General features: G+C 46.7%; 5 protein-coding genes across 5 annotated transcripts; 2 read left to right on the top strand and 3 right to left on the bottom strand.

Annotated features, from left to right (window-relative positions):
• Positions 1-1,678: 1,678 nt before the first annotated feature.
• On the bottom strand, positions 1,679-3,936 carry GGS25DRAFT_483538 (MFS general substrate transporter). Its single transcript, XM_049260378.1, has 4 exons — positions 3,781-3,936; positions 2,285-3,705; positions 2,077-2,218; positions 1,679-2,019 (listed from the first exon to the last, which is right to left on the bottom strand). Exons 2-4 carry the CDS (start codon positions 3,496-3,498, stop codon positions 1,855-1,857), a joined length of 1,521 nt encoding a protein of 506 aa, XP_049119414.1. The 5' UTR covers positions 3,499-3,705; positions 3,781-3,936; the 3' UTR covers positions 1,679-1,854.
• A 3,662-nt stretch (positions 3,937-7,598) lies between these two features.
• Positions 7,599-9,512, bottom strand: GGS25DRAFT_530374 (putative oxidoreductase; the record flags this gene model as incomplete). The annotated part of the gene is made up of 4 exons (XM_049265372.1): positions 9,187-9,512; positions 8,719-9,127; positions 8,137-8,656; positions 7,599-8,082 (listed from the first exon to the last, which is right to left on the bottom strand). The coding sequence occupies exons 1-4, from the start codon at positions 9,226-9,228 to the stop codon at positions 7,599-7,601; spliced, it is 1,455 nt and encodes a 484-aa protein (XP_049119413.1). The 5' UTR covers positions 9,229-9,512.
• Positions 9,513-14,020: 4,508 nt separating this feature from the next.
• On the top strand, positions 14,021-15,295 carry GGS25DRAFT_483522 (uncharacterized protein). The gene has a single exon (XM_049260377.1). The coding sequence runs from the start codon at positions 14,324-14,326 to the stop codon at positions 14,573-14,575; it is 252 nt and encodes an 83-aa protein (XP_049119412.1). The 5' UTR covers positions 14,021-14,323; the 3' UTR covers positions 14,576-15,295.
• Positions 15,296-16,562: 1,267 nt separating this feature from the next.
• On the top strand, positions 16,563-18,377 carry GGS25DRAFT_519953 (mannose-binding lectin; the record flags this gene model as incomplete). Its single annotated transcript, XM_049263802.1, has 2 exons — positions 16,563-16,790; positions 17,244-18,377. 2 exons carry the CDS (start codon positions 16,563-16,565, stop codon positions 18,375-18,377), a joined length of 1,362 nt encoding a protein of 453 aa, XP_049119411.1.
• Positions 18,378-18,708: 331 nt separating this feature from the next.
• On the bottom strand, positions 18,709-19,558 carry GGS25DRAFT_483515 (uncharacterized protein). The gene is made up of 2 exons (XM_049260376.1): positions 19,228-19,558; positions 18,709-19,160 (listed from the first exon to the last, which is right to left on the bottom strand). The coding sequence occupies exons 1-2, from the start codon at positions 19,254-19,256 to the stop codon at positions 18,971-18,973; spliced, it is 219 nt and encodes a 72-aa protein (XP_049119410.1). The 5' UTR covers positions 19,257-19,558; the 3' UTR covers positions 18,709-18,970.
• Between the last annotated feature and the right edge of the window lie 6,936 nt (positions 19,559-26,494).

The following is a 26,494-nucleotide window of genomic DNA, read 5'->3' as shown; positions in this document are numbered from 1 at the left end:
GGGTTGATGATGATAGAATACACTGCAGTTCAAACTTCAAACTTTCCTACACTTCTGGGGAACCAGAAGAAAAAAGAAAGGAAGAAAGGAAAAGGTGCACAGAAGGCAGAGGCCTTATTTATAGTTCTGTGGGTGAATCGAAATCAGTAATACGGGGCTGATGGTGTCGTGCAACTTGAAGCTGCTACAAAGGGTATTTGGTACAAGTCGTCATGGAAGGAGCAGAGAATTATTAGAGCTAATCATTTATTTGATTCGATGTCGACAGGTATGGGGGGTTAGGGCATGGATTTACAATCAGTAACCTACATAGGGTACAGAGGGTAGAGTACAAGGAACTACACTCTCTCTGGGGATGGGCGGCTCATGGACATACACTTCACGCAGCAGTGGCCAGTATACCCCTATTCCTTTCACTCAATATCATGACAAAACAGGACTGGAACTTCATTAAACTAGAATCTTGTGTACTATAGTGCACTAGCAGAAGGCCTACGTAGGTTGAAAGCATTATGTACAGGCTTAAAGGTGAGATATATGCCAGGAAATGCTGAAGAAAATCACTACTTCAGAACGTGAGGTTCGCGATAGCTTCATATAAGATCAGTGTTTTGTCTAATCCAGGTACTCACCAAGTACCTACATACTAATTAAAACCCACAAGGTATGCCAGTTTTGGGCCCAGTTCATGCCCAGCAGTGTGTATTTCGATATTCTTTGTCATGGTCCACGTTTTGTACCTGTGAACTAGTACTAATTGGGGAACTGATGTGGCCTCCTGATCTGATCTGACAAAGGGTACAAGAAGGTCTATTAAATAGGGGTACTTTGAGGTCTGTACCACTGCGCCATAAAGTCGATTTTGTCCATGATTATGAGTGTATTTTTGAAGCTGGCCTACGCAACAGTACTTGTATTATTGCTAGAGTTAGGTATCTATACCTGATTTGAATGTAGATCATGAATGTGCCATGAAATCAAACATATTTTAGAAAAACAAAAGGCATGTACTACCTAGTAGTCTTGGTACAGCTGTGAAAATCACTCTCCCCCTATTAACCATCGTGAACTCCCACCCCACCCATAGCATCCCCAACAACAAATACTTACATCCAATCACCCAATTGCCCAATTACCCAAGCATACATGCCCACAAGTCCACAACTACCTAGTCATTCGTGTTCCCCCTACCTGTAGTTCCCAGATCAATCAACCCCCACAACCCACCGGCCCCTAACCTACAACCACCACCCGGGCCGGCCTTGACTAGCGGCCGGATAAGTGGGCCCAGACAAAGAGATACGCGTACAAAATCCCCGGGATCCCCACTAATACCATCAGAGAAAATCAGAAAGCGGGAGCGGGAACGGGAGTGGTAGCACACTACACTACACTACACTAAATCAGGGGCTGAATCAGTGTTAGCTTCATTTCCAAGATTATTTTATGCTACTACATAAGGTACCCCCAGAGCTACCTAAGGTACATAGTGTAGGTAAAGTTGAAGGGGGGAGACTTGTAGATACCTATGCAAGATCGATCTCATGCTTAAATCAGTGCTCTCCTTACGCTTTCTCTCTACATCTCTACATCTCTACCTTAGGTACCTATGTAGAGGGCTATAAAGTACCTACGCACAACTTAGCCATATTCGACACACATTCCTAAAAATGTACAGTCAAGGTACTGATTCATTATTTCACATCAAAATTATGTATCATCTACGTATAATCATACGCCATCGGCCAGCCATAATAAGTAGTAGGGCCCCATTACCACTCCAAACCCCCTTCCCATGCATTTTTCACCCACAAGACCAACATTAACATCAATCGCTTTAAGATGATTAGGTATTTACACCGTAGCAGGAGCATTCTTTTGCTCGACCGCGGCACCTGGCACAACGTCTGAGGCCGTCTCGTCGCTAAACTTCAAATCAACCTCGAGATCGGTAGTGTCTTGTATCTTGAGGAAGATAATTGGGGCGGCGATTAGAAGGGACGCGGCACAGACAGCCCACTAAAATCTAAGGTTAGCACTAGTTCAGGCTCAATTACGAAAAAGGGGATCACTAACCGTTACAGCAAATAAGGTGTCGTATTCGACGTGAATGCCGTCCAAGCGCCAGAAGATTGCGGCACCGGCGGACTGGAGGCCCTTGTAGAAACCAGCCATGTTGGCAGTTTTTCGACCAGAGTTTGAGAGAGCTCCCATATACCTGTATTTAAGTTAGCATTCATACCGTAGCTGAATTCGATAGGTTGTTGGGGTATAATAAACGTACCAGTAGATGCAAGTTTGCCAAAAGGCGTCGTATACACCGTAGAACATGTACAAGAACATAGGTCCGAGAAAGCTGCGGTCACTCCAGTCAATTCTGTACGGGTCATAGTCTGTGCTCATGGCCGTAGCTCGGTTGACCTGGGGCTTCTGCCACGCGTAACCGCCACCCCAGATAATGAAGGTGAGAGCGAAGAGAATAACGAAGGAAATCTTAGCGCGGAGAGATCGTCGAAATCGTTTGGAGTCGAGACCGTATCCTACAACGACGGCGCCGATAATCTGCGCCAGCCAGTACAGCAAACTGTTTAATGAGCGGGCTCGGATATTGAAGTAGGCGCCGTTGAAGATGTTCAGCTGGTAGGTGTAAAAGATGTTGGAGGCGAAGAACATGGGGAACAGAGCAACAACCCAAGGGCTAAGAGAAATGCACTCCCACAGCCCCTTGAACTCGCTCTGCCAGGTAGGGTTCTTCATCATGATGACCTTGGAACCGTCGTCTCGGATGACCTTGTCGGCATCGACGAGCAAACTAGCCAGACCAGCACCAACCACCATCAAAATAATGAATCCGACATAGGTGCCGTCAGTAACGGTGCCGCTAAAATTGTTGATATTCTGCCCAAGAGGGATCAAACTACCAACGACAGCACCCAAGTTGAAAATAATCCAGAACCAACTAATGTAGCGGCCCTTGGACTCCTCGGGTGGGTAAGCCATCATAATAGCACCTTGGGCAGTCCAGAGCAGGCCGGCGCAAAGACCCAAGAACGCACCAGCAAAAATGACGAATCCGACATTTTTGGTGTGGTTATAGCATAGGAAGCTAGCGGAGTAGATACAGTAGCCTAGACCACCAATGGTCACAGTGGTCTTGATACCAAGCTTGTTGGCGAAAGAGCCAGAGAAGAAGGCAACAACGGCGAATACGGAATAGAGAGCTGTGGATGCGTGATCTTGGACGGAGGTGTCGAGCTGGCCAGCACCGCCCAGACCACTGAGCGCATTGTACATGCCAGGGCATAAGAAAGACACCAAGGATATCATTATAAGCTGAACCTTGGGTGACGCGTACCAAACCTCCTTTCCAAAGATTTTGAACCCTCGATATAATATTCCACTAGGGCGCTCTTGCTGGTGCGTGCTCTCGCCATGGTCGGAGTGTGTATGGGCAACATATTGAGGAGGAGCCTCGATGGGAGCCTCCTTGTCTGACATTTTGGAGCTATATCGGAAATCGGCCGACTAAAGTTGGTATTCGATCGATATTCCCTAGCAAATGGAAGCAATACTTGAAATGTGAGTCCTTTGGTTTGGACCTAAAAGCGGTGAGAATTAGTTGATATTGTTTGTTGACACAAATGTTATGTTGTGACGATAAGCGCATTGGGAGATTCTAGCAGAAGCATTCCATTCCAAAGAATACTTGAGCCTGTGTTAAATATTCAATGGCCATAGAGGCACTATACATAAATAATTGTTTAATAGGCAAGTACTAACCTTAGAACTTTTATTTGGTCGCCGTCACGGCTAATTGAATTTGACCTTTGGGCTGACAAGAGAATCAGAGAAAATTAAAATCCGTCAAATGCGCCATGGCAGATGATATACGAAATGTTTGGACAGCAGAAGTAACGGGTGGTACCCGTATTAACCCAAGTACATTGCATGTATTGTATGTATTCCTTACATAGTACATGCATGGTTGTGAGATAAGGCGTTGTTTAGATCAATAGATACATAGATCAATACGATAAGTGGCATGTGCGGAGTATATGCAAGTACCCTAGAGATGGTGGCAGGTACGCCAGAGAGGAAAGTGCGAAGCACTGTGGTCATGTATTTAAGAACATTTCAGTAGCAAGGTCTGATCCTTAGATCTTATCCTTTTAATATTCAGGTCCACCCACATTTATCTGGTCCCCCCCCACACCGGAAGAGCTGTGGTGATAGCCTCATTTTTGGTTTTTGGTTTTTTTTGATAATTGGGCTTTTGTTTTCAAAGTTGTTTTGATCCTTTTATTGATTGAAACGTTATTGTTGATTGAAAGCTCTGTTCTGAAAGTCAACGTTTATTCAAAAGGTCGTTTGTTCCAAAAGCCGTTTATTCAAAAGTCGTTTAATCAAAAAGTCCACAGTCAGTTTATTCAAATCAAAAAGTCCAAAAACCGTTTATTCAATTCAAAAAGCCCACAGTTTACTAGCCATTATGGCTCATTTTGTTACCTCCCATATGGGATGCACTACACCTTATTTATCCGATTAACCCCTTACTCTAAAAGACCACACTTCTGGCACCTTGTCGCTGTTCCAATACAGCGTCACCTATCTCTGATACTCATTGAATGGCTGTGTGGTTCGGGAACGTCTATATCAGAGCTTGTTGGCGCTGTTGAAACGAAGCCTGGAGGTGCCTGGGACAGGCACTATTGTCCCCCCCCAGTAGATGGTGGCAGGTACGCCAGAGAGGAAAGTGCGAAGCACTGTGGTCATGTATTTAAGAACATTTCAGTAGCAAGGTCTGATCCTTAGATCTTATCCTTTTAATATTCAGGTCCACCCACATTTATCTCCTAGATACATAGTTATGTGGCTGTACCTACATTAAAGGCCCTGCCAAAGTTTAGTGCGGTCGCATGTTACATAGTACATGTTACATAGTACAATACATTGTACTTTACTGGCTCCGATGCTGATCTATCAGCCACCAGTCGCAGAGAGATAACTACAGGATAGTTACATAGGAGTGTCGGCCGATAGGCATGGTAACATGGTAAGACCATCGACAGCTGTGAGCATATCTACCTACATAGTACATATCTTCGTGAGCTTAGATACATGTAGTTCCAAGTTGCATGTGGTTTGTATGCGCTATCATCCACCCCTAATCCAAGTGTGGTCAGCATCATGATATGATAGAAGGTCAATTGCTTGATCGTTACGTGACCCTCTTAAATATCAATTGCAGATACTGTACTAGAGGTAGTTATTAGCATAAAGTAAATGCCATTAGATAGGTACATCAATGTACATTATTTCATGACCCTCTTACTTTTACATATGTACCAATACAGAAAATGTGGTAGCAGCTGAACTTTGCACGAGACAGGACGAAGGAAGGGAGCAGGGGTGCTAATCCACTAATACCCTTAGATTTCTGGGGATGTTGGGGCAGGGTCACGGCACTAAGCTATTTTTGGGTGAATTCAGTGGGCAGATTCTAGACAATCCTTCGCAAGCTCCGCTCAAATCACTTCTCTGTTGTTCAATTCGTACGATGCCCAGTAAAGCTACCCATTGTAAGAATTTCGTGTTAGCAGGCGAATCTCGTGTTGCTGTAAAACCAGCCACTCTAAAAAAAGATTCAGCCTGTGATTAACAAAGAAACATCAGTCTCGATAAATTTTCAGAATTACTATGTATAAGGTCAAGAGCACAATTTGAATGCCACTTGAATATGTACAATACAAACGTACATACGTACAATAATAGGTAGGTAGCTAGGATCCCTCAATCCAATTGACTCCTGCTAAGAAGTCACATTGAAATTGAAATTTCCGCCTTCCCTTTCTAAAAGACTTTCTGCAGACTTTCTGCAGGGATAAAGTTCGTCTAAACTTTATTCTCCAATCATAGCCTTGCAATATACTGCCCTGGTTAGGTACCCTGGATTTCGTACTTTCTCCGAGACAAGGATAAGGAGAGTGCATACAGATTTTGAAATTCAGTGTTAAATTCAGTGCAGCTGATGAGATAAGCGACAATAAGGAGAGATAAGAGCGGGCCGAATGTGGGTATCTTACCAGATCTGATTGGACATTGTGAATCCCAGGTGTGAGCTGAACTCCACTTTAAACAACTTAAGTGTCGTTATCATTGGGCAGGCGGATAATGACATACGTCCGGGGAAGGTAGCTTGCTGACTTGAAAGTTGAAGCAGACACACATGTACATACTACATAGTAGGATTTCAATTAACCTCAATAATCATTGATCATTGGACCAATAGGCACACTAGGTACCAATGTATATGTAGCTTCCCGTTAGAAAAGCAAACTTGGGGAAAAGCCAATATGTAACTTAAAATCCTGATACAGATAGAGTGTCGTTGATACTATGTAGCCCTAGAGGCGGCTTACCAGCCTAGTACCTGCCTGTGATACCGAACGGTACTAACCTTAGTATGTAACGTTGCCCAAACTTTCCTATCATACAGGTAGTAGCTATGTATTCAATCTTGAACTTGAATCTTGTCAGCGATCTTTTTCCTTCAGGAGTCATTTCCTACGAAACCTAAGACGAAACCCAAGATATTATCTATCACTTCTATGGTAAGTTGGCGGCGACGTGCCCATATCTAGCATACATCCCGTGCCTTTAGAACAGTTATTAATCAACAGAACGGCCAGCTACTCCCTCTGTGATAAGTAAGTAAAGCACATTGCCTTTGCTGTGTCGGAATCACGGAGATAGATACATGCTATCATTCCCCGCACTGGCACGTATACAACTCAAGGTCCGAATCGTCGTTGCATGCATGATGTTACATTTTCTGATTCAGCCGGCTAGCAACCTTGCACAGACCGTGACGCCTCAGGAACATTGGTGCTGTAGTATAGGAAAACAGCCGCCAAGTTACCGCCAAATCAGCCTCGATTGCATCGTACATGTCCATGGATAGGAGAACAAAAGCACGCAGCAAGCTATTGCTGAAAACCACGTGGATGTGGATCGAGCCTCATCTACATACCCTTAATGCTGGGTCGCCTTAGTGCTGATCTAGATGCTTCAATCCTCTCTTCTCTTATCATTCCAATATTCTCGACCAATTGGGAAATCTCAAGTCAGTTCTTACTAGTATGTAGTCGTAACACAGGCCGAGGAACCCTGTGTACTTATCTGGGTATTATGCCTAGGTATGCTATATACCTCGTCAAAGTGTATTGTTGCATGTGGCCCATGTTTATGGCTCAAGGAGTACGCAACGAAGCCATCTATCGTTGTCCATGTAGCTTGCCTCAGTCCAGATGACAAGCAAATATCAATATCGTCTACATTACAATCAATGAGTAGATGCCAAGTTCAGAAAGATCTAATTCATAGCGAGTTCAACTCATACACTCTATCATTACTCATTCAGATTCATTACCCAATATGTATATCTTATCATACTGATCAATGTCAGTAGGAGGCCATTATCCTTTATCCATACCGAGCCTTCTTATGACAGCTACGAAGAGTGCCCCATGAAAGGTCCGCTTTATCTCATAGCAAAGAACGCCTTCCTTTCGCGATACAACCCCTGAGAAGTCCTATACTCAATCTTTGACAGGAAATTTGTATCCGCCAGGTACCTGAAATGTGAAAACACCGGCAGGATCAACCCTCTCTCTAACCTGTTTCAGACGCCAAACACTTCTATCACCGTAACTGGCAATCGGGTCCTGGTCTTGTGCAGCGTAATTGAGATAAAGAAAAGGATCAGACGCATTACGACTCTCTGCTTCACCGACAATAGAACTTATGAGTGCGTGGGCTAGATCATAGATTTGCTTGTCATCCTGTTCGTTCGACCAGGTTGCAAGAAATGAGACGATTACAAGAGGGCCGGTCCGGTCTGAGAGGCCCAGTGCATTCTCATCCACGGCGCGGGCATAAATTTCTGATGGTAGCGGTTCGAAGGTGAGGTCCCAGACGAGATCAACGACATCCGCGATGGGAACGATGCTTCTATTCCAGTGCATGACCGCAGCCTTCAATAACGGCACCGTGGGAATGATAGTTGCTACGCGAGTAAGCCGACTGTTCGATGATTAGTCACCTTCCACGGCACTGAAGAAAAGGCAAGATACATACCGTACACCGTACAACTGAATGGCCTCTGTTCTCTTGGCAAGCTCCGCCATTCTAGTCGTGTCGGTGTACTTCACCTGCAAAGGCAAATTCCGGATCCCTCTGTAAATGGGCGGGTTCTCTTCCTCCTTTGTATACGTCAGATGATTGTAGATGGCAGAATGACCAGCAATTTGTGAGTAGCCGAAGGTGGTACTGAACGAAGCGTACTGGTCATACGGATCGGCAGAGCTAATTTCGACAAATTCGGCGATCTGATTATCCGCGTAATCGATCGAGGTATGGAAGGTGCCAGACCAAATAAGACCTTGGTGAAATGTCTCTAATGTGATACGTGTAACAATGCCAAAGTTGTTGTTTCCGCCCCGAAGGGCAAAGAGTAAGTCTTGATTTTGAGCATCGCTTGCCTCGACGATAGAGCCGTTGGCCAGCACAACCTCGAAACTCAATGCGCTATCGCATGTCCAGCCATAGCGGGGAGAGAAGAAAGATAGGCCGCCTCCCAGTGTCGAACCTCCAACGCCTTTCATGTGCAAAGTCAGTTCCACTATTCGAAGTTTAAGGGGTCACGGATAGGTTACTGACCAACTCCTGCAGCTCGACCTCCGTTCACACTCAATCCGAGCTGATCAAGCACCTCGTATGCGGTATCCCAAGTAGCGCCCGCTCCTAGAGAAACCACGGACGTATCCTGGTTAACATCGATGTCATCGAGAGCACGTAAGTCGACAACAACACCATCGGCGATGTTGGAAGCACCCGCCCAGCTCGCATGTCCACCGGATCGGATGGCGAGTTTGCATTGACTACGCTGCATCGTGCCCAATGGAATGATGATATCCGCGACGTCTTGGGCATTCTGTGGCATCACGATGCAGGCGGGATGGAGCGACTCTTGCTGTTTTGAGAAATACGACTCCACAGATTCGTCATATGTATCCGTCCCTGGGAAGGCGACACTTAGGTTGCTGATCATGTACGACAGGGTGTGGCACTGTTGAATTTAGAAAGACTACCTACTTAAAAGGGGGAAGGTACTGCGAGCTCACTAACACAAATTTTGCCGAGGGTTGCTGGGTTTGCAAGACTAGGCATTGTTGTTTCTTCGAAAAGGCTGTTTGAGTGTCGGCTTAGTTAGATAGGATAAACGGTTGTCTGGCGTAAAGAGATGGCTTATTCTAGGATTTCGATTAGCCACCAGGTAGTATCGGTTTCGCATGTGGAGGGTAGATTTATGAAATAGTCTTGTCGAATGGATGTTGAAAGACTAGATACCTCTTCACGATAGGTTTATATAACGTGTGTTTTAGTACATACGTAGAGTGTAGAAGATGAACCTCGATGACGGGAATAGGGGAATGCTAATAACAATAAAGCTGGAAGTATCTTCGATAGGCAAGTGTCAGGGGACGATGAATGTGACGTATAGAGAAAGTATAAAGCTAGGCTATCTACTATGCTATCTTCTAACTTAACTGCACCTACCTTCAAGTTATAACGTTCTTTAATAGAAGCATAATGTTATATAGGGCTCAAGTTTGAAGTGCCAACACCGACTCCCTACCTGCTGTAGGTGGGTAAGTTTATACGTACCTACACTTCGCTATATGTAGTATTTCTGCTGAGTTACTTCGTTCCTGTTGTGGTAGCAAGTGTAACCGTTAAGTCCCTACCAAATAATCAACTCATAATCCAGATATAAAACATACCTAGGTATCGAGGCCATCATCATCCCCGCCGCCCCGAGAAGGATTCAGGGCATATTAGGTACTCTATTGAAACTACGACGAGATTGACACCGCCACAGAAAGCCTCAGCAGTATGTGCTCAAGAAGCCCTTAGCAAAGTAAGATCCTACTAAGTCTTAGACTTAGGTATACTATAGGCAGTGATACTTGTATAGGCAGTGATACTTGTATAGGCAGTGATACTTGCCGTTATCAAAGAGCCATGCTAGGTGGACATTGAAAATCACAGTCTGTTAAGGTTGGGAGATTGTTTTACAGATTGGCTTTTGCCACCTTCCAAGCCACCTTCCAAGCCCCCTCTAGGCCCCTTTATCGGATTACTCTACCTACTCGAGTGAAGCTATACGCAAATGCCTAAGGTATCTAACCTAGGTATGTACTTTATGCTAGAGACTTTATCAGTTATCAAAGACTCCACGCAGAGGAGCTTAACCTAAAGCTGCCCTTGAGCCCTGTGAGAAGGAGAATGAATCTCTTCAACTTCGGCCAAAGAGGTTCGTAGAATGGCTACGAGAATGGGAAGCGTTTGCCGCATATCAATGAGCCCAGGTACGCCTCGATCTGAATCGCCTCCAAGCCATCATATGGCACCTTGAGTGTTGATTCCAGATGATTAATCGAAACCTTGGTGCGAGACAACACCTCCAAGCCGGCTTGTCATGAGGCGGAACCTAGAAGACGCAGAACAACATCTCTGCTGCCGCGCGGGGACCTATGATATTTCTCCAGGGCTCCTGAGGCTATGGAAACCGCATAGGTATATACCTTATATACTGGCTAGTTCCAGGTCATTTTGTAAAGTAATTTCTTATTTTGGAGAGTAGAATTTAATGACAGGAGAAGTCTGATTACCTATGAATGGCTTCAGTTTTTAAGTGTACCGGGTAGATTGGTGAAAAAAAAAAAAAAAAAAAAAAAAAAAAAAAACAGAAACATCCAAAAGATTTGTGGTAGGATTGAACCCGCACCCTCGGACGTCCCACAGTGGTTTTCGTTCTGAACCCGCACTTTTCGGGGAGCCCTGGTGGTTTTCGCGCCTTACCACTGAGCCAACCTAGGTTGAAAACCCAGGCACCCAGGTTCTCACCCAGGAAGTGGTAGTTGTTGGTTTCCGGGGACCTATAAGTTTAACTTCGGGAGATAAGGCAGCAAGGTGGGTGACTAAGGCAGCAAGGTGGGTGACTAGCTTGAGCCTGGAAAGGAATAATAGTATGGCCGGAGGCGGAGGTTGATGCGTTTGCAACCTTAGATATAAGGCTTCCTCTTCACCCAGCTACCGCCAGGACAGTATGTGGAAGTATTGTCAAGCTCCTATACATACAGCCGCCCGTCATTGTTCTATATGGTCCCTTATGTAGTCCTGGGTACCCTTGACAGACGACCTTGAGGGCATATATCTGCATATCTTCAGATACATATCATGATTATATGGCTAAGTTATGGGAGCATCTAGGTTAGACCCCTAGTTAGGTACTAGTACTATATAATAGAACAGACCACCTTAATACGCATATATGAGATGTAAAACCTCATAGAAATGGCATCAACTATGAGGCCAAACTCAGATATTTGGTCCGATCCTGTCTGGCGGGTGTCAAAAACAACCCGTAAAGCAATCCCCACCGAGCATGGCTCTTGTCAAAGACTTGCCTAATCTAGGACGATATCGTAGCTAGGTAGCAAGAAAAGGGGGGGTGTATATGACTGGTGCCCTTCAACAGGTAGGTAAGTCTTTTCAGCTACATCGTCGTGTCTTCAGTCTCGGTTTTTATATCTAATTGAATAGGTACTGTGAGTAGATGTGAGAGGCATGAAAGGTCTACTGGCAGATCATGAGATACAGCTCCAAGGTCGTTATGGTAGCCTAGTTAGATGTTTAAAAAATAAAAAAGGAAAAGGCTTCGGGTAAGCAGATGATATGGACGTTAATAGTTCTGAGATTGATATTTCATGGGTGAACTTTAGACTAAGAGACTACTTTTGACACCTTCACATTGATCTCAGGTATACATCTACTATCTACCTAGTAGACATCTCAACGGTCTTTACTCAAGTGGTCGTTAGCCACCTATCGTTTAGATGCTGCAATCATTCATTCATGTGAGCATGAACGGCCTTACTGACCACGACACACGCGCCTTAGGATCTTAGATGCACACGGGACCAAGGAGTTAAGTTAAGTAGATGATGAAAATTGCTCCTATGTTGTAGAGTTTCCTTCATAAGCGATATATCAACTAGACCTCATATTCAGATGATATTGCTCTCAATTCATGATGATACCTGCCTACGTATGCATCCCTTAACAGATCCTAACTAGCATCATGAATTCATCTTACGTTATTAGGGTTTAGACGATAGATTCAATTCAACGGACTTCAAACCCAAATGACACAGTCATATAGACTCATTTACTAGCCTCTAGAAACTCCATTGCGTTGTCATTTCTACTTAAGCCCGTTGCGTGGGTCACCTACGTAGATGGCCACACAGGCATGCATACCAGCTCATTGCTAACTTGCAATCTCCAATCTGTAACTTCATGCAACAACATCCTTTTCACCGTACCGTAAAATAGAACCTCTAGAACCTAATTTGAACAACCAAGTGTCTGGCCTATGTATGTAGGAGCAACCTCATCTCAAGATCGTGACATCGCTCACAGAACTATTGTATACACCTAACCTATCAATTCAAAAAAAAAAAAACATAGTCACGAGTCGCAACAATAGCGGTCAAAGTCGCATCGTCACCGAATTTCCACTTTCGAACGACCATTCCTTCCATTGCTTCCCTACTTCACTAGCGACCTCTCACCGAGGCTACCTAGCTAACCTAACTCACCAAATAGCTTCGCGCGATGGAATCCACTTCCGCACCTAGGTTAGCATCGGGTAGGCGCCTGATCTTATTATTTCCCCACGACCGCAAAAGTAAAAGCCCATACATAGGTAGACGCGCTGCCCAGTCACCGTTGATGTAGTGAGTGTACATAGTATACATAACCATGGGGGCCGAGAAAATGCCGCGTCTATTGATCCTGTTGATGCCTTTTAGCGGGTTAGTTCCAAGCTTTAGTCTAAGTGCCTGTCCACTGCCGATGATCCCCATTAACGACTACTGTAGAAGTAAGCTAAGACGTACGCAAGTAGGTAGGTACAGCCATCATAGCAGCTAGTAGTTAGATGGAGGTAATGTAATAATGTATGCTATAACTACACGCCCCTATGACCCATATACTTTTAGTAGCCCCAGCGTGCGCCAAAAAAAAAAAAAAGGCACGATATCTAATTAATGATGGTGACGAAGAGTGGAGGAGTTGACGATTCCCTAGCCAGAGAGGAGCCATTGGGGATCCGTTAAAAAAGGGCACTACATACGTACAATACATACATCACATGTGAATTTAAGCGCCAGCTATCTATTATACCTACCCACCTAACTAGTTTGGTATAACTACCACTGCCCATTAAAACAGGTTCGCGAATTGGGGGGCAGGCAGGCAGGCAGTCAGTCAGTCCAACTACCGTGCTAAGGGTGCCACGCTAATCATGTAGTATGTGACAATGACAGGTGTGGACCTGGCTAACTCGTGCAGCAGCACGTTGTTGCACATTTTACATTTCTCGGTAGCACGTTTGGTTTAATACCTAGTACCCTAAGTAAGCCTGGAACCAAAGAAGTGTTTACTGTTCAGAGCGATAGTGTAGTTGGGTAGGTGCTAGGTTAGAGTTCTTCATCCACTTGGTGGCTCTGATTAAGAGCACCGCACCGGTCAGCTACCTAGTTATTACCTAAATACTGTATTCGTAGTAGCAGCAGTTGGGTTGGGTTACTGTACCAGACATTGCGTTGCTTTGGAAGTGCTGTGCTGCTGCCCCCGCATGCCTATATCTCAACCCCCCCCCCCCCCCCCCTTCCTCTTTCCATGCTGGGGCAATATACCTACCTACATACATACAGTAGTCTACATACCTAGGTTAGGGCTTTCTCTTCTTTCCCCTCAACTAACTGGTCGTCCTTGAGTCCGTGAGGCGGACCACCCGCTGCTTGACGCAGGGGAAAATGGGGTATTGTTGCCTGCGCACTGTACGCACATACATGTGTACATTACATGATGCAGATAAGCAAAGTATGCAAGAGAGAGAGAGAGAGAGAGAGAGAGAGACAGAGCTGTGTGGGGTAACTATTCCTGCGACTCTTTCACACACAGACAGTGGGGTGAGAGAGGCAAAACAAAAAGGCACGAGGGAAGAGGGGAGGGGAGGGGTGGTGAGAAGCTAGGGCCCGCGGAACTCGGATTGCTTGTTTTGGTCGTGGGATAGGGCGCGGGTCCGGGCGATCAAATTCAGAGATCTCGGAGTTTTTAGGAGGGATGAGGAGGAGGAGGAGGAAAGATAATGTCTGTATTGTATGTACATAGTTAGTAGTTGCATAGACAGATGCAAGCGGCAAGACATGACCATTTTTGGGGCCAGATTTTTCTTTTCAGCGGTGTGATAACTAGTGTAGTAGGTCCTTCGCCGCAAGCAAGTCAGATCTGTACCAATATTTTACGACGACCACCACTACGATTAGAACACATGAGCAACAACCGGGTGGGAATTCTTTGTGATGCACTCACTGGCAAGGGACTTTGGGAACCCATGGACCGAGCCTCATCACATCACATCTTACTGATCGTCGGGGCCTAGAGCTCTGCCGGAAGTTATCCAGACAGTTAGTCAAGTCCATAATTAATGCTATGACATCTGTCGGCAATGCCCTGCCCCCCATGTCTTCCAAGCAATGGCAGAACCGGGGGCATTCCTGTTTTTTCAACCCAAGCTGGGTAGGGAACTGTTGAAGCTAGGGGATAGACCCGCATAACAGACTTTGCGGAAATATAATACCGTTTGGGATCTTCATCTCGTCACTTTTTCGCAGGTTGGGATTCATGCAGATGGGCGAAGTAAAGGTGGGGGGGTAGTGGTGATGAAGAGCATTCCTTGACAGGTTCCTCTTGTGCCCTGGTCTGCTCAGATATCATACCTACCTAGTAGTAGTATATCTAGCATCTCGGTGTACTATGCGGGGAAAGTGATCACGACTTGGATGGAGTCTGAGCACGGTGATGAGGGAATCGATGCTTGATTATTGCCACATCTATAGATTCTGGGTGTGCGTACACACATTTCTACCAGCCATTGAGTTGGTATAAGCTCGAAGGAAAACCTCGACACCATCTGAAGCCCTCAAGAAATTTCGAATCAAGACCCTCCTTTGGACCCCTATTACTACCTATTAGATAACTAAACAGGTAGGCCAAGTCTTTCGGGATGACACATCTAGATAACGGCCAGCCTAAAGCAGGAACTAAAGCAAGACTACTACGCGATATCAATCAAGTCTAGTCGTCCGAAACTTAAGAGCTCTAGTGCCGATATACTTATTACATAGTGTAGACTGTGTAGTATGCCACCACGCAACAACACGTGGGCAAGGGACGTGCGTGTTTGAAGCCTGAAACTAGGACAGTCTGATGTTGAAGGTATAACCCTGCGACAGATCAGAGAAGATCATCTTCTCGCATACCTACTTAGTTATCCCAGATCCCTTCTTCTTCTTCATCGTCGTGTGCCTCGCGTACGTGTACGTAAATCATACTACACTACACCACATTCATACCATGACCTCGTCGCCTTGTCGATAAGCTCACACCCACCCAGGGAATGTGCGTAGCATGGACAGGGCAGGGCTGGCATGTTAGGTACATAGGTAGGGTTAGCTAGAGTTGACTGACACAGAAGATCGTGAACCCCCCATCTTGGCTTAGGTATTTATTGCATCCGATTCCTTGAAACCTCCAAAAACGCTGGATAGAGTCGTCCCGGCCCTAGTGCGTGACCGACCACGTGCGTGGGCAAAACTAATGATGGGTAAGCAGGCAATTCTTCACCTTGAGTTAGGAGATTGTCGGGTAGATGCAAAGAATTGACCAATGTATCACATATTACCACTTGCGAGAATGATCAAGGGAAGCGATGCTTCATCATCTACCCGCGACGAACTCTGCCCGTGCACGATCTATACACCTTGGTATTGATGTCCAAGTCGCGATTGGTCCGCACAACCTACCTATTTGACATGAACACTATCACGTGTGGTGGTGATTGGTAACATGAAGCTTTCAAGCCATATACCCAAGTTAGGCAGGCAGGTCGCCATCCTCAAAAAGGCCTTAGAACCCTTCTAGAACTGGCAAGCAAAGCCGCAAAACGTGGGCTTAGTGGCTTTCACAAGCCAATTGTGTCGCCAATTTTCGGCACGAACTACTATGTAAATAAGGGCATTGTTCAATTGTCTAATTAACATCAGCGGCCAAAGTTGCATTGGCTATTAGTGGCCGTGGACCGACGCCGGCAGAGCACCCCGTTATGGTAATCAGAGGCCGAAAAGATGGGGAGAAGAAGCAAGAAAGCGGGATACGAGCTTTCCTCCACGCAGTCGTCATCTCAATCTTAATATTAACTACCGGTGAGATGCTTGGTATAGGGGCATAACAATGATTTACAACATAAAAGGTATCGTAGAGCCTTCATTATCGATATAGGGGGTAGCCTAGGTATTTATCTAGTAGGCACTTTAATTACCTAGTTTGGTAGAAATCCTCATCGTCGCTCTCTCAAGTAAACGTTAGAGATGAAGCCTCAAACCAGCTACCGGGCCATCTCGGCTAGCGTGCTAGCACTGTCCGCCGGCAACGTACTAGCCGCCACCAGCGGCGACTTCAACGTCCTGACCATGAACGTCGCAGGCCTGCCCGCCATCCTCAACGGCAACGAGGTTCCGGGTGACAAGACGACGAACACCCGGACGATAGGAGCGAAGTTTGCCGAGTACGGCTACGACATCATTCACGTACAGGAGGTATACACCATCTTTTTATTCCAATTGCTTTATTTTGTCTTATCTTATCCTCTATTCCTGCTTTTTTTTCCCGTTCCCTGCATTTGGTGATACGCTACGATGCGATGCGGAAGGGGTTGAAAAAGAAAAAAAGAAAAAAAAAAACATACGTTGCGTTTTGAAACCAACGACATCTTCACGTCTCGTGCCCCTGCTACTAGCCACCAGCAACCAGCATCAGCATGCACTTACCACCTATCTGCCCTATCCCTCTCCCCTCTCCACCCCTTTTCCTTCCGAACGAAGAAGAGGTCCGAGAGCGCATCATACGTCAACGACTCAGGCTCAGTCCAAAGAAATGGACCCCCCCCCTCTATCCTCCACCTACCTACCTCCCCATCCTCCTCCCCCCCCGACCGTCCCCGCCCCCAAAAAAGAAAAGCATGAGCTAACCACCCCGCGCACCAAAAACAGGACTTCAACTACCACGCCTACCTCTACGAGACCGACACGCACGCCTACCGCACCGCAACCTCGGGCGGCGTGCCCTTCGGCTCCGGCCTAAACACGCTCGCGAACTACCCGTGGCTCGACTACGAGCGCGTGAAGTGGGACACGTGCAGCGACGCCTCGGGGTCCGACTGCCTGACGCCCAAGGGGTACACCTTCATGCGGCTCGCGCTCGACGGGTCCACGGCAGCAGGCGGCAGCGGCAGCAGCAGCGCCTTCGTCGACGTGTACAACCTGCACACGGACGCCGGGACGGAGAGCGCGGACATCGCGGCGCGCGCGGCCAACATCCAGCAGGTCGCCGACGCGATCGCCGCGCGCAGCGCCGGCAACGCCGTGCTCGTCTTCGGCGACACGAACAGCCGGTACACGCGCGCGGGCGACGGGATCCGCGCCTTCCTCGCGGCCGGGCTGACAGACCCGTGGGTCGAGCTGGTCCACGCGGGCTCCATCCCCTCCGCCGAGAGCATCTGCGCGAACCCCAGCACCACGCCCTCCTGCGAGACCGTCGACAAGGTGTTCTACCGGGGGAGCCCCCTGGTGTCGCTGCAGGCGACGGCGTGGGCGTACGAGAGCGCGCGGTTCCTGCAGGCGAACGGCAGCATCCTCTCGGACCACAACCCGATCGCGGTGAACTTCACGTGGGCGGCGGGCGCGTCGCTGCGGCAGAGCGGGTTCTGGGGCGGGCCGCACGGCACCTGGTTCAGCGACGTGTCCGCGCTCGCCGCCAAGCCGGAGCCGCCGAGAGCCGCCACGCTGACCTTCCGGGGCGGCTCGCGGCTCGACAACGTCGGGCTGACGCTGTCGGACGGGACCACTGCGTTTGCGCACGGCGGGACGGGCGGCACGGCGTCGACGCTGAGCCTGGGCGCGGGCGAGCACTGGGCGAGCGCGGAGCTGTGCCAGGGGCAGAAGGACGGCCGCACGCGGAACTTCTATATCTTGGCGACGACGAGCAGCGGGCGGACGGTGGCGGCGGGGACGAGGACGGCGGACTGTGCGACGTTTGCGGCGCCGCAGGGGTGGGGGATCGTGGGGTTCCTGGGGCAGGGGGGCGACGAGCTGGATCAGTTGGCTTTTGTGTATGCGCCGCAGTAGCAGTAGTAGGCTGATCTACATAACTACACCTGTGTGCCGTGCCTTACATGAAGGAATTAACCTAACCTAGTTACTAGGTACGTAGATAGCTCTGTGTATTCGGTAACTACTGTACATACGTAGTCTTACCCGAAACGTAATACCGTAATGAATATTCATAATTCTTTTATTAAGTCGACGACGAACCATCGTATTCGTACGGCCGGTAAAATAGTGCTTACGTACCTACATACTTATTTTGCTTTCAAAGACTAGACAGCATTATGCCTAGATAAGAAAGAAAGAAAGAAGGATGCTAAAAAGGGGGAGCGCCTAATATAATATGTATGTAGAGGATAATCTATTATACTGGAGTCTGGGCATGTCGGTCGCGTACCTGCCGAAATCCTCCATGCAAGGCTTGCCGGCTACAATCTATATGCATGCGTGTATTCGTATGTCCTATGTATGTATGTATGGAAATACTTTATGTAGGTGAGGTAGTTTAGTTACTCCCTACGTACAGCTTGCGTCGCACAGTTACAGAAGCCTAATAATAACCTGGAACACAGCGAGATACATAGATCCAAGATGTCTCTCCTCTCAACCTGCTTTCATCGCACATTTGCCGGGACCGTCACCCAGTAAGCAAGCAAGCAAGCCAAACTTCCGTCGTACAGAAAGAAAGAACGAACGAACTGGAAAAAAAATTGGAGAGGAAGGATTGAAGAACAAGAAAGATCGGCACTGCAAATGCAGGCTGCGATAGCTGCGGCCAGGCCCACTGATGGGATGGTTCCCGCTCTAGTTAATTAGCACCTACATTTTTCTGGGGGACAGACGGAATAGGAACTGGAGCAACATCAGTTACCTAGCAGCACCGCAGGTCTCGGCAATCATTCATTTCAGAGATTGAGGATTAACTACATTACATGAATGGGATTCATTCCCCTCGTGGCAGGGCAACTCGTGGATATTTTCGCATGCCTGCTTAGCTCGCGTGGGCAGCTGGGGTATGTAGTAGTCGATGGCTGATGGTTTTGATGGATGGATGGATGGTGTGGTATAACAAGATCAGATGTTTCAAATGGACGGCTTGAATTTTTTAGTGAAGATATTGCTTTTTACCCAGGTGCGGTACTTGCTATTAACCTAGGTTAAGATACAGTAGATACTACGTATGCCGGTATGTGAGTACCTGCCTGGAAGCCATTCCTAAAATCACCCCTTTCTTCTCTCATCAGCAGTCCCCAAGCCGGCAAAGGTAAGACAAGACATAAGCCAACACATTGAGTGAAGGGTTCATATGCAAGCTTGTTTGTCAAGTCAAGTCAAGTCTAGCTAGCGGCAGGGCAAGGCAAGCCGAGCCGGGTCAGCTTTCGAGCGCTAGCTACTAACGACTCACACCAGCTAACACCAACATCTAAGCGACGAACATGACAGGCAGTCTAATAACTGATGTCGTTCAACGCCATCGGAATTCGGAATCAGAGAGGAGTACGGTGCTACTGATTGCCTTCTAGAGTATTTGCCAATTCTCCCTTTCTCTCTCCCTGCCTCCCTATTCCTCTCTCTAGTCTTCTCGGTTGCCGTGACATAGAAATGCGAAACAGGCTATGTATGATCTCTCCATCTCGGAATCAGCACCTGCGTTCATGCACGTGGTCGAATACACACTAGAATATCCCTGAAGCCGATCATCCATTCAGCCCTTCAGAGTTGACACGGCATTGCCGGAGCCGTGGTTTGCACACGGGAAGAACTTCATATGCCTAGTTGATATTGTATATGTAGGTATGAACTGCCATAGCTAGGAGCCAGTGACATACACACATACACACATACACGGTAAGTTAGACCAAAGCGGAAATGGCCAAGCATTCGAAACGGCAACTCCTCGTGAGGATCAATCAATCAATCAAATCTGCTTCCCGCTTCCCGCTGACTGACTAACCGTAACCTTTTCTTCTTCTCGGCTAGGTTAGGAGGTTCAAGTTAAGGGGATTAGGTAGCTCAACGGCGAGGCGAGCAATGACCAACGGTTCGTTCGTTCGTTTGTTCGTGCAAATTGGCCAAAAGCCACATGACCACTTCACCCCGATGCGCTCGCTCTGTTTTTTTTATCGGTGGCTTCCACCATCCCGCCTCTCCGTTGACTTGACAGCCACAGACGGACATTAGCTAGCTTCATATGATAGATAGTAATATAATAGTCTGTCGACTAGCTAAGCGACGGCAGCTCGCCTCGTTCCGCTGCCTTACTTCGCGGTGTATACACTATAGCTACTAACGTAGCCCCACGTCATGTCATGGCCTGGACTAGTAGTAAGTACAGTATATATGATGTTGGTTAGAATATCGTAGGTTAGGTAGGTCTTCGGGATGATTGGCCATTTGTCTCATTCATTGCCTTAACCTAACTTGCTTGCAACGGACGAGCGAACGGACGGCATTAACAACCCAACCTTAGACAAGACAAGACAAGACAAGACAAGGGGAAGGAATAAAAGAAAAGAGTCTAGAATCTCAAAATCTGGTGATAATTAACTAGTTTCGGTCTTGAAATGGGGACGGAAGGGTTAACCGGTACGTCCACGCTAGACTTTTAGGGGGTTAAAAGAGATGCTTAAAACCTAGGTTCGTTGGGGCCTCTACCCTAACCTACATCAGCTCAACCTACATAATGTAGGTTAGGTACGAATATGTAAGTCAGTTAACCTTGAATCCGTGCTTCGGGTGTTTTCCTTTAACTAACTAGCGGCTCGAACTTTCGTACAGAAGCCGAGAACTGTTGCACATACCAAGTTTAAGAAAAATAACTTTGAAGAACGAAAACGACGAAAAAGAAGCTTGTGCTGTTACTAAAAGGGCGCTCGCTCTGTTTCCATTAATCAGCAAAGACGCGTAGATAATCGTACCACCTGTTACGAAGTCTACTGTCTACTATGTATGTAGGAAACTAAAGAGTTTGTGGCTCGCACGTTTGAAACTGAAACATTGTCTTCTATGTGGAAATAATCGCACACGACATGATGCCATCTTTGGGTGCGGTGCAAGAATAAGAAAATACTACCGGTAAGGTTAGGCGGGATGAAAAAAAACGTTCCAAATTCCAATAATGCTGCTATTCCCAGGAAAGCAGCTGGCTTTTTGTCTGTGTCTAACCTGCCAACCTGGGTAGGTAGGTAGCTAGATTGGATATTAAAATCTTGGGAAGCCCCTTGCAAGCTCCCTGAGGTTTGCCACGAGTTGATTAAAACCCCACAGGGCGTTGAAGGCCCAAGTGCTTGGTTAGCCCCAGCCCGTCCCTTGAATCTCGTCAAATTAACAAGCTTCCAAACAAAAAAAAAGAAATCCCCAAAAAGAATCGAGATGCGATTAGCTGTAACTAAAAGCCGTCGTACAGTACATATTTGGAAACTTTTTGTTGGTCCTCGGCCAAATTTAGATGGACAGATGCGCGTCCCAGGAGATCGGATATTGAAGCACATGAGTTGGTACTTGTACCTACATAAAATAGGCAATCAAGATAGATCGTATGAGACGAATTCGAAGTCTCATGCGATGGTAAATTGTTGACCCTTAACCTTGTCGCTCTGTATCTTAGGATGAACCTAGTTCATCAAAGACCATCATGTTAGAATTAAAGAGAAAACCCTAGGTTGGTAGGGTAACCGGCTGATTCCTTCGAGATGGTCAAAATAGAACTTCAAGAATACAAAGAAAATGCAGGTACCCAAGCTCCCCAAGCTCCCCAAGCTCCCCAAGCTCAATAATCACGGTGGGAATTCAGGCACCTAGCAGCCATCCACCTTCTAATAGAATACCCACTTACCTTATAGGCTGTGAGCCAGTGTGAGGTACGCCGAGACTTGAGCACGAGCTCATGTACCTAATGTGAGCAATACCTAGATTCCGCTCCACGACGGATGAGATCTTCAAGGATAGGCCCTCTTCTCGAAATGGCGTAACGAATTTATCCCGCTCCATAGTCAGCATCTCAATTCCCGGAACCTATTCCGGCGGCGTGGAGCAAGAAAGACCTCTTTTTCAAAATCGATCTTTTGTTCAGATAGGCAGGTGGGGGATTACCTATATGAGCTGTAAATTTCTAGGAACGAATGGCTCAAGCTCTTCTGACCACTTGGGGGCGTGTAAATAGGAAGGAAACGCACAGACTGGTAGCTTATTCTCTCACATGCCGAGGCAGTTCAACAGTCATGATTTTCATCGGATGTGTCTTAAACGTTGTGGACTTTGTAAGAAAGTGAGATTTGGGCATGGATGTTTACCTGTCCGAACTTCGTAGCCCAATTCATCAGTTGCGAAATGGTTGTTGCGTCTCTACCTTTTTGTCTTAACAGTTCCGAGAATTCAGACTAGCTCTCGAGTTCCGGCACAAACCTAATGCTTGAATCCCTTCCAAGCTCGTAATTGCATTGGCCCGATATTAGCGCTGCTCGATTAGGTACCTAGTATATACTATATGTAGCCATTAGTTAGTTGACCTCCAGCTTCTTCAGACTGTGCGCCAGAGCCCTGGAAGTGACGTTATCGTGTTTATTCATTAGAATCATTAGGTACAGACCACGCACTGAAGTAAGTATATCAGTATAACATATGTACGTACGACATAGTGTAGTAAGAACGTACATACAAGGCGCGTAGATATGTACATAGTTATCATACGTACATAAACTGCTCTGCTAATTCTGGAGGATTCTCGGGTCTACTCCCCGGATTGGCATCCGAATAAGGTATAGGCGTGGTTGCTCGTAATCACAATTTGATCCTTTTGGCTTGAAAGCTCTCATATGGCATTGTGGTCAATGCTTCGAGTATTCTGGCCAGGGTCTTTTACTGGCTCATGCACCCAAGCGATCCAACGGGGCTCGTGTGACTGCTGCGAGCTTTGCGGCACGGCTGGACGCTCCAACGAAGGACCTACCTCTGTATTCGCCGAGCTGATCTGCACCGCGGGGCACAACATGACTGCGCTGACGATAAAACCTCGAGCTCTGTATTGTACCTAGTTCAAGATTTAGCTATCGTTCACCCCTCTACTTGCTGCCATTGGGTCAGAATGGACTATTTTGCAGCCTCAATGCAGATACGAGCTGCACACAATTAAAGACGCCATAAGACTTCGTTTTCAATAGGCTGGCTTGGCCATTTATTTCACAGGTGCTTTCCATCACTTGAGTTGATATTTTGGCAGTTTTTACACCCTAGCTACTTGCCTCGTAGACATGTAGGTGTTGCGTCAATACCTCTGCCTGTGTTAGTGTTATGCCTTAAGCATAATGACGAAGACTTTTTACCTGAGCTACATCCTACGGGAAGATATCGAATTCGGAAGTAAGTGGACCGCCGGAACCTTTTTTTTTTTCGCATAATACATTACCTACTTATCGAGCTATCAGCCATCCGGAAGAAGGCACATTTTTGGCAGCTATCCGAGCGTGGCGAATTCGATGCTCCCAAGTTCCTCGCCGGTGAAAATGGGAGAGGCTTGCATTGGCAACCCAAAGCTTAATTGGGGCTCGGGACTTATCACAAGGAATCCTTGAACCGTTACTTGTAGGTATATGTTATAATAATAACGATATTATGCGTCCTGGATGTAGTAAAGAAGCCGGTGGACACGATTGGTTGCTTACTTGTGGGTGTGGCTCGTGTGCCATCCCGCCAACGAGTTTATTCGTAAGGTGGCCAATGCTAATGGTCGAAGCCATTCTGTTAGATACATAGATGATTTCGATCCGGTGGCGATGTGCCTCAGTCTGCTACCCAAGGTTGATTAGGAAGCCAGCGGGTGAACTATTAGAAACTGGCCTCCTGCCAAGATGGTGATGATGGTGGTGATAATGCAAGCCTCAGAAGTCTGTAGCTAATCAGGAGGGGTCTCTTAAGAAACACCTATATGGCGATGAGTCGGACTTCGGGGTGGACTCTGAAAGAGGTTCTCTGAGAAGGCTATTGGTGATGGGAATAAGTATAATGCCGCGTGTGACCGGGGAACGATCTTATTGAACAATTCATAATCATCTGGACCCTTTTGAAGCTGTCCCTGAAGATCATTGGAAAGATGAGAATGTGGGATGAGAAAATGGCGTTCATTCTCTTCAGCGGGAGCTATACGACGGGTCTAGACGATATTGTGTTAAACGTCGCACTGCGTTCATGCAGCAAGGGGCCGTATGTGGTGTGTTTTTCTATTGGGCACAGCAATAGCCATATCTTTATATGTGTGTCTACCTATATGTAGGTAGGTATACATCCAATTGCACATGTGGGTAGTGTGATATCGATGTGAGGTAGAAAAAAAAAGAACAGTCTTACGACTTGAAGGGTTGATATCCCAGCATCTGAATATAAATACGATTTAATCTATTATAGGTTGCGAGATTATGAGGTTGAAGTGTTGGAGTATGTAGTTGAGGTACCATACTACTAGGTACTTATCGTACATACATTCAAGTAACCTAGTAATGATTGGATGTCCAATGCTGTTAGGAAGGTGCCTACAGATGATATGTGAGTAGTAACTTTAATGTTAGGGCTTCAAGCTGGTACGATGATTTTACTATATTCAACGTTTGTGATCCCTGGATATGTACTGTACTTACGTAGCACTACTATGTAGCTAAGGTTCGCGGGTAATTCCATCTTGTTCTTATTAATAACCGAGATAGATAAATACGTCAACCTCACAATGACCGACCTACGCCGTTCCATTGCATGGCATGCCATTTTTCAGTATGAAATTCGGACGGGGAAAAGTCTTCCTTGCCTTTGCCAAAAAACATTTTCCCGCTGACAAGCTCCCAGTGGCTCAACGGGATCTACCATCTCGATCTTTTTCTCTTCTCAAAGGGCGGTACGATCCGCTGGGGTGATTACATCCAACCACATTCTCTCTCAGCTTGGTACGCTAATCCAAAAACCCGACAATACAAACAGTAACAGGATACGACGAGCCACAAATATATGATTATGGTGCTGCTCATTGAGTATTACAGTATTCGGCATTGGACGGAGTTGAGACCACCGAATCATCCTCTAACATGATAATATAAGTCAAATGCACCCAACCCTCTAGGCTTTTGGGATCGTAATGCTCTCAAAGCCCAAGCTCCATCCATCCCTTTTCTGCTTGAACTTCTATTGGCTTGAAGACAAAACATACGCATTATTTCGATTTCAAAGCTTCTTTAAAACCTACAACAGCTGAGTAGGCTGGTACGGAACTCCCGGGATTTGCGCCTACCTAGGTCATGACCACTACTCACCAAAGCATGTTAAGGAATCAATTCAAGAGACGCTATTCGCAGCCATTTCCCAAAATTAATGCCACAACGTGTATAGCTTTGCCAATGGCGTAAGATGGCTTATATGAGGATATATGTGTCATCATTCCTGAGCGGATAGGGGTTCTAGAAACTACATGTAGTTACCATTTGTAGTAGGCATTCATTTCATTGTTGCTCAACGAGGTAAAATACATAGGGCTCAAAGAAGCTAAGTTAGATATCATGTTGGGCTGTGTAAGACACTTCAAAAGCTCGTAACTTGAAGAAAAGCTTCGAAGTTGGAAGTTTAGGTACAGTATGCGTTACTGTACCACATAGTACATGGCCCATCTCATATCAACTGGGGGTGCCCCGGAGTCCCTGCAAGATTCCACCCATGATACCCCTGCATGAGGTCCTACCCTGAACCTCAACCCATGCTACGTCGTGGGTAGGTGTCAAATTAGCAGGTTTTGCAACCAAAGCTCGAGGAAGGGTCCGCCGTCAAGTTCCAACATCGAATAACCTAGACAACATTGAAGCTACTGCGACTAGTAGCTAGGTACGTAGGTACTTTAACTGCTAGGGTGTCTCCCAGTACAACCTAGTACCTTGTAGAACCCTTATGTAATAACCCTGGGGACGTTGTATTTTCCTGAATACACCCCCTCCCCCACCCCTGCAGGTACGTACTTTTCCCGGCTCGCAGGTCCACCATGCCTAATAAAAACGTTGCCGAGTCTTTGTTAGGCATAGCTGCATGGGGGGTTGCAACGGCCAGGGCCAATAACGTGGGTAATAAGAGAATAGTGTACTAGTTGATAGAGCCAAGGGCTGCAGTGCTGC

The sequence above is a fragment of the Hypoxylon fragiforme genome (assembly GCF_022984875.1).
Source record: "Hypoxylon fragiforme strain CBS 206.31 chromosome Unknown GGS25scaffold_3, whole genome shotgun sequence".
Classification (NCBI taxonomy): Eukaryota; Fungi; Ascomycota; class Sordariomycetes; order Xylariales; family Hypoxylaceae; genus Hypoxylon; species Hypoxylon fragiforme.
This window is presented reverse-complemented; position numbering and strand designations above follow the sequence as displayed.

What these genes read in the sequence shown, in the direction of transcription:
- GGS25DRAFT_483522 (XM_049260377.1), top strand. Translation starts at nt 14,324, where the DNA reads ATGCAAGCGGCAAGACATGACCATTTTTGGGGCCAGATTTTTCTTTTC.
- GGS25DRAFT_483538 (XM_049260378.1), bottom strand. Translation starts at nt 3,498, where the DNA reads ATGTCAGACAAGGAGGCTCCCATCGAGGCTCCTCCTCAATATGTTGCC. An exon ending in TGGCAAACTTGCATCTACTG is followed by an intron (nt 2,219 to 2,284) that starts GTACGTTTATTA and finishes ACTTAAATACAG; the next exon opens with GTATATGGGAGCTCTCTCAA. An exon ending in ACACCTTATTTGCTGTAACG is followed by an intron (nt 2,020 to 2,076) that starts GTTAGTGATCCC and finishes CTTAGATTTTAG; the next exon opens with TGGGCTGTCTGTGCCGCGTC.
- GGS25DRAFT_483515 (XM_049260376.1), bottom strand. Translation starts at nt 19,256, where the DNA reads ATGATTGCCGAGACCTGCGGTGCTGCTAG. An exon ending in GAGACCTGCGGTGCTGCTAG is followed by an intron (nt 19,161 to 19,227) that starts GTAACTGATGTT and finishes CTAATTAACTAG; the next exon opens with AGCGGGAACCATCCCATCAG.